The 10,396-nt window shown below is 41.6% G+C and overlaps 1 protein-coding gene across 3 annotated transcripts in view; it reads left to right on the top strand.

The window, feature by feature from the left end:
- The window catches only part of RERE (arginine-glutamic acid dipeptide repeats), a 367,252-nt gene that overhangs the window by 310,620 nt on the left and 46,236 nt on the right, over positions 1 to 10,396 (top strand). For all 3 annotated transcript variants that reach the window (XM_015591356.2, XM_015591355.2, XM_015591354.2), the window contains one exon: positions 861 to 941. In XM_015591356.2, coding sequence (XP_015446842.1) covers positions 861 to 941 — 81 coding nt within the window. The remainder of the gene's footprint in view (positions 1 to 860; positions 942 to 10,396) is intronic.

Below are 10,396 nucleotides of genomic sequence, written 5' to 3' on the forward strand. Positions count from 1 at the left end.
CGCCCCGCGTACCTGTGGCTGCCGGCCGCCCCCGCGCCCACCCTGCCGGGAGGTGCTACAGGAGTCAGCCACGCGCCACGGGGCTTCGAGACCCCAGCCCCGAGGTTGGGGACCAGGGGAGCCGGGAGCTACCCTCACTGGGGCGGGGAGGGGCTGCCCCAAAGGAATGGGACGAAGTGAAAGTCTCCAAACTGCTAAGGAAATGGGGAAGGGCGGGCGATGAGGGGCGTCGGGAAGAAGGAAGGGGTGCTGTGCTGGTGGTTCTTTATTTGGTGCCTTGAAGTGGCTTTTAGTGACGGAGATGGCGGGGCAGGCCGGCTGGGGTCTGGGCCCCAAGTGGGCTTCCGCGATGTCGGTGCCTTGGCGGTGAATTCTTCGGATTAACGGAAGGGCCTTTTAACCCGCCAGGGTGCCTCTGGGGAGAAGTCTCCAGGTTTGGTTCCGTCCCCTCCGTCCCCTCCCTCCGGCTCGGCGCTCTGAGAAGCCCCCTTCTCAGGTAGAAAGCAGTTGTGCCTTTTTATGGAACCACGGGGCATATTTGTTGTTTACGCCTTGGTGGACCGGTGCACAGACTGGTGGCACAGAGGGCACAGATTGCTTCTTAGCCTCAGACACAGGATGTCCTTTCCCTAAGCGTGTGTGCGTTGTGGGGTGTGGGTTGGGGTTCTGATGGAGGCTGTCGCGGGCCTGCCCTGGCCGAGAGCCCCAGGTCTGCTTCTGAATCCCCCGCAGTCAGTATTCCCTGGCTAGGGCTTTTTGTGCTGGTTATTCTGCTGATTGCAGAAATCTTCGCTTTGCTGACATCCTGTTTTGTTTTCGGTTTTTACATCCCATTTGTTTTTTTTTTCTCTTTATCACAGAAACGCTTCGTCAAGGGGCTCAGGCAGTACGGCAAGAACTTCTTCAGAATTAGGAAGGAGCTGCTCCCCAGTAAGGAGACAGTGAGTACAGCTGGACTTTATGTAACTTGGTTTTTTCCTCGCCGCTCTGCTGCTTCTCCGCACTCGGTCTCATGAAATGGTTTCCTTTAACCCTGCGCGGTGCCCAGACCCGGGCCGGCCTCCCGGATCCGATTCGTTTTACTTCTCCACTTTGAGCTCGTGAGTCGAGATAGTAAAGTGACAGATTATGCTTCTCCCCCAAAGAAAGTGGACCTCTGTTCTAAGAACGGAACCATCTTTGGTAACAGGGTGGTGGGCGGGGTGGGGGGGCAGCCTGGGGTGTTGGGGAGTTAACATCTAATTTTAAATACAGTGGCTGAAATAGGAACTGTCATTTATCACTCGTTCAGATTTGGTTGATGTGGTTTGTAGCTCATATACTTTGAATTCTATTGGGACTTGGAAGGGGGAGCTTTTTCTATGTTTAATGTTGCTATGTTTTAAAGAGTAGTTTTAACTCTTAAATTTTTCGGTCGTAAAATTTTGCGCTTTTCATTTGATGGATACACAAGGATTCCTGTAGATTTCTTAAACGAGACTTTAAAAAACTTCTTTGGTGTTCCACAAAGCTGAGAGTCGGATCTTAGCGTATTCTTACCAAATTTGGGGTAGGAGGGTTTGCTGAGGAAGTTTATATGAAGAGAATATTTGCAAGGGATTCACTTTCCTTAATCTGCAGTGTCCTACAGGTGCTATTGGAGGAGGGTGGGGATAGTCCCTCTGGCTAGGCCCAGGAGTAGTGAGGACAGGGGCGGAGCAGGACCAGCCTCACTCTGGTGAAGCAGAGCCTGGTAACTAGGGCGCCCTCAGGAGGTAGGGTGAGGGGGGTACTTGGACATTCCCTCTGGGAGTGGGATGGGAGAGAGAGATGAAAAATACTCATAAAAGTAGCTGGGTTGTTTTGTGAGGTTTTTTTTGTTTGTCTGTTTTCTTATTGGGTGTTACTCATTGGTTTCCTCATAGTCGATTGTGATTCTTTCATTGGTTTCTTTTTTTTTTTAAAACAAACTCTTTCTGGACACTTTTTCTGTATAGTACCTTAACAGCGATAACTCCTAGGGAAGACAGGTCTGAGATTTCCAGTATAGTCTCCTATAAATTGGGGTTTTCCGTCAATCAATCATAATTAGATTAAACTTTTAATATATATTATACATCTAAATATGCTGAGATGGATCATTTTGAGAATGATAAAAAAAAAAGAATACAGATGTTAAAATATATTGTGTAATCAATGAATAAAACCAACTCATTTTTTTGCTCTTCCTAGACCAGATTGGAAAAAGGTATTTTATGGAGAACAGTGAAAAAAATACTTTAAAGTTTTCTGAGTATTTCAGTTATTTGAAATTTGATAAGCACTTTTTAAAACTACAGTGCCTTCACCCAAGTGTAGAAATTTTGGTTTGGCCAACTAAATTTGAGTGAAAATGAGAGAGATTAATGAGCAGATTTGACCTGATGTGATGGGGCCAGATCATAACTTCTCAACTCAAGTTTTACCTCTCCCTGTGCTCTGCTAAAAGTTGCAAACTGTGAAGCATTTGATACAAGATATCACTCACCAATTATTTCATCTTTCTACTTTAAGAATTAAATTTATAATAACAGGATTAAGCATTAAATCTGAAATCTGTCTAGCATTTGGAAATGCCAACCTTTAACTTAGATGAGGGTCTTTGAATCTGTTTTTCTTCTTACTCTTGGTTATCCCTTATTCTTATCAATGGTGTCAAACTCAACAAGTAGCCTTTTCTCTCCCACAGAGAAGTCCTCTTTACACCAAACTTTTGAGTTGATTCTCTGGTCTTTTCAGGTGCCTCTTGCCTTAGACCCTTCCCCATTACTTCTCTGCCATCTCAGCTTCCCAGTCACACAGCTCCTCTCTACCTCTCCCCCTCTCCTCTGGCACCCAGCAGCCTTCCTGCTTCCAACCTCTTCATCAGGGCAGGACCATCAGGGCTAATGGGAGAGTTGTTTGCAGCACCGAAAGATTTATCATAGGTGACACTGACTAACTGTTCCTAGTGTTCTGCTGTCTTCTGCGTAGAATTGGAGGAATTCGGTCGAAGGGTAAATTTATAAGTATTCTAATCTGCTGGGGGAGGTACTCTTCTTATATTTTCCTTAGTTATCAACAAAGGCAAGCTAATCATTCACAACTCATAGGGAGGGGAGGGCAAAGGTTCTTTGCTATAGAAGATGAGGAAATACACAAGCACCAGTGTTCTTAGTTGAAAAACTTCCTTGGTAGAAATCTTCATACGGTCATGCCTCCTTTTATAGCAAATCCTTTGACACTTTCCACATTCTCTCTATTTGCCAGAATTATTAACTCATTTCTTTGCTATTTGCAACTGACTTGAAACTTCAGAAGGGTGTCAGCATCCAGAAGAACACGCCTGATTGGGCATGGGTACCGGGGTCAGCAGACCTGTGTTCTATTCTTGGCCTTCCCAGTAACTATAGTACTTGACGATCTCTCAACTGTGGCAGTCCCCTTTGAGCTGTTCATTTGGAAGTTCAGGTGAAATCCTGACATGGACTGGAAAATTATTTTCTCTAAAATGGGAAATTTCGCATGAGAATTTTATATGTGCTACATATAAACTTTATAAAATGTTCGTGTGTCTTTGGCTGTCACTGTGCCTGAGAGCAAAATGATGGTCCTTGTCTCCTTTGCCACTTACCTGCTACGGGCCTTGGGCAAGTTATTCAACTTCTCTGTCCTTTAATGTCCGTCTGTAAAATGGGACGATCCTTCTGCCCCTTAGAATAACGTTGAAAATTTAAATAATATAATGTCTATGGAGAGTACATAAAAACAGTTGAAAATGATTGTTCTTCCCATCTACCTTAAATACTACCTAGAATAGCTAACTGTTATGAAAGTACAGAATTATTTTCCACTTGTAAACAAATTGAACTATAAATTACCTGTTTTTAAAATAAATTACCTGTTTTTATTACTCTATCTTGCCAAAAATACTTTTAATTGAAAAACTGGAGGGGTTAGAGGGCAGTGCCTTAGCTTAAGGGTGTATTTTCTTTGCCTTGAAGCTTTATCCAGGAGACTTCCATTCTTACTAGTTCATTCAGTGCTGTTATGCACACAAAGGTTCCTGGTGGGCTTGGACATAAACAGCTCTCCTAGCTCTTTTGGTTTCTGGTGTTTATTACACAGGAGCTAAATCGGGCTTTTTTCTGAACACTGCTGCCCACTGAAGTGGGAATAGTGGCTGTGATTGTGGAAAACCAACTGTTTATAGAGGTTTAGCTGAGTGGGTATACATGTTAACCTCACGGTACCCAAGAGAATAACTGCAAGTTAAATATTTTAGTATCATGGTTGTGCAGATATCCTGTAGTTCATTATCTTTCTCTATAACCATTTGCCTCCCTCGATAAGCTTATAAGATGTATAATCAGTAGTAAAATATAGTAAGGTATCTTTGCCAAGCATCTCAGATTCCCCTTGGCTGTGCACTTCTTTCTCAAGACACTGTTTAGCCTAAACCACATCAGAGTCTTGGATGTGAATACGTTTGTGTAAATCACAGTGAGTGTCCCATGGCTGAGATTCTGAGATGATCGGAACCAGGCTCTGCTGTAAGCACTTGCAGCTACTCTTTCGGTTGATGAATTACATGACCTTTGATGCTGAATTAATGTTTGAAAAAATAGGAGACTGAATAGAGTTGAATTTTCATTACCAAGAGGGGAACCCATATTATGAATAATATAAAATCATGGATGTTACAGAAATAGTTTTTTGTTTGATTTTTACACACACTGCGGTTTTCTTCAAAATCCATGAGATGATTACTCAGGTGACAATAACATGTATCTTCTTTTACGCCGAGTATATGTTTGTGTTGTTTGAACCAAAGACATTCCATATCTGACACCTGAATGATTGTCCCTTGAATCCTGGCTGGCCTTTGTGTGTGGCTCTGTCTACTGTTGCTCAGACAAATTTAACCATGTTGGATAGTAGACAGGGGGCACTTACCTTAGTGACCTGTCTCAGATGCAACTAATGTTAGTGAGAAGAAAATTTGATCTGCTCCAACTTGGTTGAGAGAAGGAAGAGGTGCCCCCAATGTTGTAATTAGCCTCTGGGGAGGAAGAAGGTGAAAAGGCTTATACCCTTAACTGTGTTTCTCATCTTCCTAGTGTTATTTTTGATATTATTTTTTACCTAGCCCAATAGAAAGTAAACTCATGTTATTTGTATACTTTGTTGCTGGTGCATCAGTATTTACTAGAAATTCATTTTCACCTACATCCCATTACCAGAGCTAAATATTCTACTTGGTTTCAATTTTTAGAAATTTTGTATATCATTGAGTACTGTAATGGGTGGGTGTGTCTATAAAGAGAAGCAAGGTGCCATCCGTGCTTGGCAGGGAGCCAGCATCACAGCAGGGAACAGGAACCATTTGCATGCCTGCCATGTCAGGCAATGTGTGCTCAGGGGCCCGCGGGGTGGGGAGGAGGTTCTGGCCCCCCAGAGTGAGCGCAGGGGCCTAAGGCTTCTGGAAGGCTCTTTGGAGGGTGTGGTATTTGAACTGAACTTTGAAGAAAGGATATGTTTTTTTGACAGGCTTTGGTTGGGAGGGTGGAGGACAAATGACTTTGCAGCTGCAGGAAATATCATGAGCAAAGGCATGGAGACAGGAAATTGCAAAACGTGCCCAGCGAGTACATTGGTGTGGTTGAAGAGAAGGTTGCACGAGCTGATGCAGTGGGACTTAGACCAAAATTATGGCTTGAGGGTAGACTCTGGGGGACTTTGCACTCTCTCCAAAGAGTGTTTTTGGAGACCTGAAAGCTTTGGAGAAGAGAAGCAATGGAGCATGTGCTGAGGTGCCCAGAGCATTGTTGAGCAGCATGAACAAGAAGGAGGCCAGGAGCAGGTTCTTGTAACAGTTCAGCCTGGTAGTAAGACAGAAAATGGGGCCTTGAAAGGGATGTATGGAAATGGAAGTCTGTTTTTTATTTCTGTTGAAAATGTGTCACTGTTTTTTTGAATGGGACCAAGAGCCCAGGGAAGGAATGGGTGGTTTTGATGTTTAGGGTTTTTAGTTTTGTTTTTTTGTTTTTTTCTTAACTTTGGATGATAGGATAAAAAGTATTAGAGATTTAAATTTTTAATTTGAGAAATAACATGAAAATAACCAACCACCTTTTTTAGCCGTATTTCTGGGAGTGAATTCTATTAAATATGTACATTACTACTGAATATTAATTGTTCATTTCTTCAGGCAAATTATCTTTTGCACAGAGCATATTCCCCTAGCAAAGAATAAATACTGTTGAGAAAGGGATTTGGGACTGAGTAATCAAAATTCTGTTAATATTAAGAGGTTAAAAATGACTCTAGCATTCAATTTGAGCCTGAAGTTTTATTTAACTTCAGATCATAACCTTAGATAAACAATTTCCTAGTTTCATTAATGCTTAATCTAGTTACATAACAAAGCCTGGGCTTCTGAAATAGGTTGGTGCCGTTGAGGGCACAAATATGTTACAGCCACCAAGCCAATTCCTTAGAATGTCTCTGGTTTTAAACCAGAGACCTCCACTGCACAGGCTGTGTATCCTCTCTGCTCACAGTGCGGACCTCAGACCAGCATCATCACATCACCTGGAGCTTGTTAAAATTGCAAACTCCCAGGCTCCCATCCATTCCTATTGAACCAGAATCTGCATTTAAATTAGCTCTGCAGGTGATTGGAATGCACAGTAAAGTTTCGGAAGCACTGCTGTTTACAGTAATGCAGACCTGCAGAATCCTAAGCCTGTATGTCACATTCATTCTTAAAATAAGTTGTTTTTGTTCTGTTAGTTGTAAATTATTTCACTATTAGGACTTGATTTTGTTTTCCAAATTATTGCAGAGTATTTCGAACATATAGAAAAGTATCTGGGCTTATTTTCATGATCAGTAATGAAATTTCTTAATATAGCCCTCTTCCCATCTCCTGGTTTTTTTTCCTAGAAACACAACTGTAACTCCTGTCATATTTCATATAAAAACTGTTGTCCTCTTTGCTTTGTGACGTGTAGTCATAGTGTGTGAGTCGGGCTAGGCTAGACCTGTTTGTTTCTAATAGAAACCTTTTTATTTGAAAGGATGACCTCATTAATATGAAGTTTACGTATTTAATACTACAGTGTTTTCATGTGTTTCTTTCACTGGCACACCTTACATACGAATACAAAATATAAATAAATACCCTGAGAGGTTGGCAAGACTGCGTAAAAGGATAGACGTTCAAGTGCCATACATTTTCTCTTAATAACTTGTCCTTGAGTAGATGCAGATAGAGTTGGAATTTTCCGTGCAAGGCAGAAGCGATTACCGATAGAAACAGGCGCTGCATTTTGGCAGCCAGTCGTTTGATCCTGTAGTTATTCCCCTGCCAGGGGGCTTGTTCCCAGTAAAATGAAGCAGAGGCTGGAATCTGTTCGTCTGATAGTCTAAACTATGTGGATATTTTACTGGGCAGGGGGCCAGTTTTGACTGGCGTTATCTGAGAGATTGGCTGATTCTCCCCTGTGTAAGTGAAGCAGTTAAGAAATTTGCATGTAAGAAACTTTTGGTGCTGGTGTTGGGGGAGGGGAAGGAGGTCTTTGAAAATTGAATGACTTTTTAAAGCCAGGTCCTCGTGTATCTCCTGCTGTCAGTGTACAGGTCTTAGGCCTGCCTTTGGCCCTGTCCTGAATTTTAGAACTCGTAGGGGTGGCATGAAAGTGCTTCGATTGTATGCAACGTATCACTTGCAGAAACTGCACTCAAATGAAAACTGCCTTGGACTTTTAAAGTGTTATTAAACCCAGTGCTGCTTGTAAGGATCAGTTATTTATTTACTCTTGATATTTGCTAACCCTTATTTCTTAATGATCTGGTTGGATCTTAGTCACCTAGTGACTTTTAGATGGAGATACTTACGACTTTTAAGCCAAAATAGACTCGCCCATTTTATTAGCTAGTAAAACAAATGGGTGGTTTGACATGGTCTTTAAGAAGATTTATAAGTTGCGATTACTATGGTTATATTCAATGAATTTATATACTCAGAGCTCATACTTTATATCGTATATCGATATTTTTTAGCCTTAATAAGATCTGTGAACCCCTCCTAACTTTGAAAATCCAGTTTGCTGATGTTTTAAACATCTAGTCTTTTAAAAGCTGACATTAAAAATAAGTTTTAAAATGGATCCGAAATCATAATCCTTGCATAATTGGTTCGTTTTAATCTTATTTGAAGTTATACCCTCTCAGCAGCATCGTATTTCATTCTAATACATATTTATTTTATTTCAGTATTGGACTTCAGACTCTACTTCCTTTTTCTCCCTCCCCCCCCTCCCCGCCCCCGTGCATTTTTATTCTGCACACACACGTGCATGTCTATATTTATATAGAATGTAAAGCCTTCTGGGCAGGAATCTCATTTTAATACCTCTTTCTGTCACCTTTAGTGCCCTATAACAGGCCCTTAATATTTGTTAAAAATGAAATTGTATATGTGTTCACACATGTGAATGAGGGGTAGATAAACCTTGTAACCATAGATATATGTGGTCCTAAAAGATTCAAACTCTTAAGCGTTTTAAAGGAAATTTTTGCTCATCTTTTGATCTTTATGTTGGTTTGCATGATCTGCTTTGATGCTGTCTTAAAGACCAGTTGGAACCTGGACATCCCAGGCCTTACACTGTGTATGGACAGAAAATCCCTGCTGACTCTAGTGTCCCATGACAATAAGACTAGGACTTAGGCCTCCTGGCCACATGGGACTCTTCCTGCTCTGTTTATCATGGGCAATAAGTCACCTCTACTGTTTGCACAGCAGTTCTGTTTTCTAGATTATTTATAAGATTGAAACCCATTGTTTATTTTTCTCAGCAGGTTTATTGAGCGAGTCAAGAATAAAATATTGTCTTAAACAGTAGAGTAAGCCATTAGCCAATTGCAGTTTGGCTTCAGAATGATCACACGTGCGTGCATGTGTGTGTACATGCGCACATGCACGCGCTGAAGGTGAGAGCCAAGTGAGGTGGAGGAGATTCAGTGTTGCCAGATTCTGCAGCAAGGTTCCTGTGACTGTTTATGGATTTTTTTTTTCCCTTTTAGTCAGTCAGTGAGTCACCATCATATGGCATTTTATTATCTTGAAAACAGTCTGGAATTTTTATCCTGTGTCTTTTTTGCTGTGTGAATAAAACACCACCGAGGATGTTCTGACAATATTAAGTTAAAGTTTGTCCCTGAGATGCTTTGGTCATGTATTTTCAGCTTTTCAGCTGCAGCCATTATCTCTTTGTTCCAATGTGGATTTTTCTTGAGTTTGGGAAGAAATGATGACTTGCACGTGTTTATTTTAGAGGGCTGGAGGAGCACAGGTCCAGCACCTTTGGGACTTGGTGATTATTGACTCAGGCACACTCCTCCCAAGATCAAACCTTGGTTCTGTTTCCCACAAAGGCTCCGTTTTGGAAACGTGCTAATGAGGTACATTGAATAGGGTCAGAGGTTCGTGGCCTTAAGTTGTTGTGAAGGGAGGTGTTTAAGTTTTGGAGGACAAATTTGGAACTTGTGGAACAATTAAATCTCAAGGAAATAGGCCCAGTAAATTGGTTTACCTGGCCAGCTTCAGCAGAAGTTAAATGGCAGCAAGTGCATTGGGCAAACTCTAGACATTCTGAAATATGTGGGATAATAAAACAAAACAAAACTTTCAAAATAAATTTCAGACTTTGCTCTGTCCAGTGTACTGAATTTATGTATCAAAACTTGAAGCCCTAATTTCTTTTGACCATGTAAGCCTATAAGGAGACTCAGGAGAAAAGTCCATGTGCTTCTCTGTATACTCATTTTTGTTTTTATATTGAACTGTACAAATTTACAGTTATATAATGTACCCATTTGTCTGCTATATTTGTCTTAGACTCATACTCATGCATATACTGTTTTCTTCTGTACTATATATATTCTGTTCTAATGACAAATTTCCCAGATGCTAAGTGCCTTACCAGGCATGTCTATAAATACTTACGTGTGTTATAAAATTTATCTAGGGATCAGTGACTTATGGTGCTTAGAAGTGTGTGTGTAAAAACTTTATGGTTTATTACTAATACCAGTTGCTCATCGAGCACTTACAGAGTTCGTTGAATATGGTGAGACGAGAAGGGATATGGTTCTGCCCCGTGGGGGTCTCCGACAGGTCACCGCGGTGTGAACAGGTGTGGACGTGTAAGTGGTAGTGGGGGTCGGAGGAGTCGGGGAGGAGGGCCGAGGGAGTCGTGTGCGGTTAGGGCTTGAAGCTAGTTGAAGGCTCAGTGTTTTCAGACATTAAAACTTGCTTGAAATACCTTCCCAAAGAAAGTCCTTGAGGTGTCCTTGTTGTGTATCGATGAATTCCCCAATACTTGAATCC

This window comes from Pteropus alecto, unplaced genomic scaffold (assembly GCF_000325575.1).
Source record: "Pteropus alecto unplaced genomic scaffold, ASM32557v1 scaffold125, whole genome shotgun sequence".
NCBI classification, from domain to species: Eukaryota; Metazoa; Chordata; class Mammalia; order Chiroptera; family Pteropodidae; genus Pteropus; species Pteropus alecto.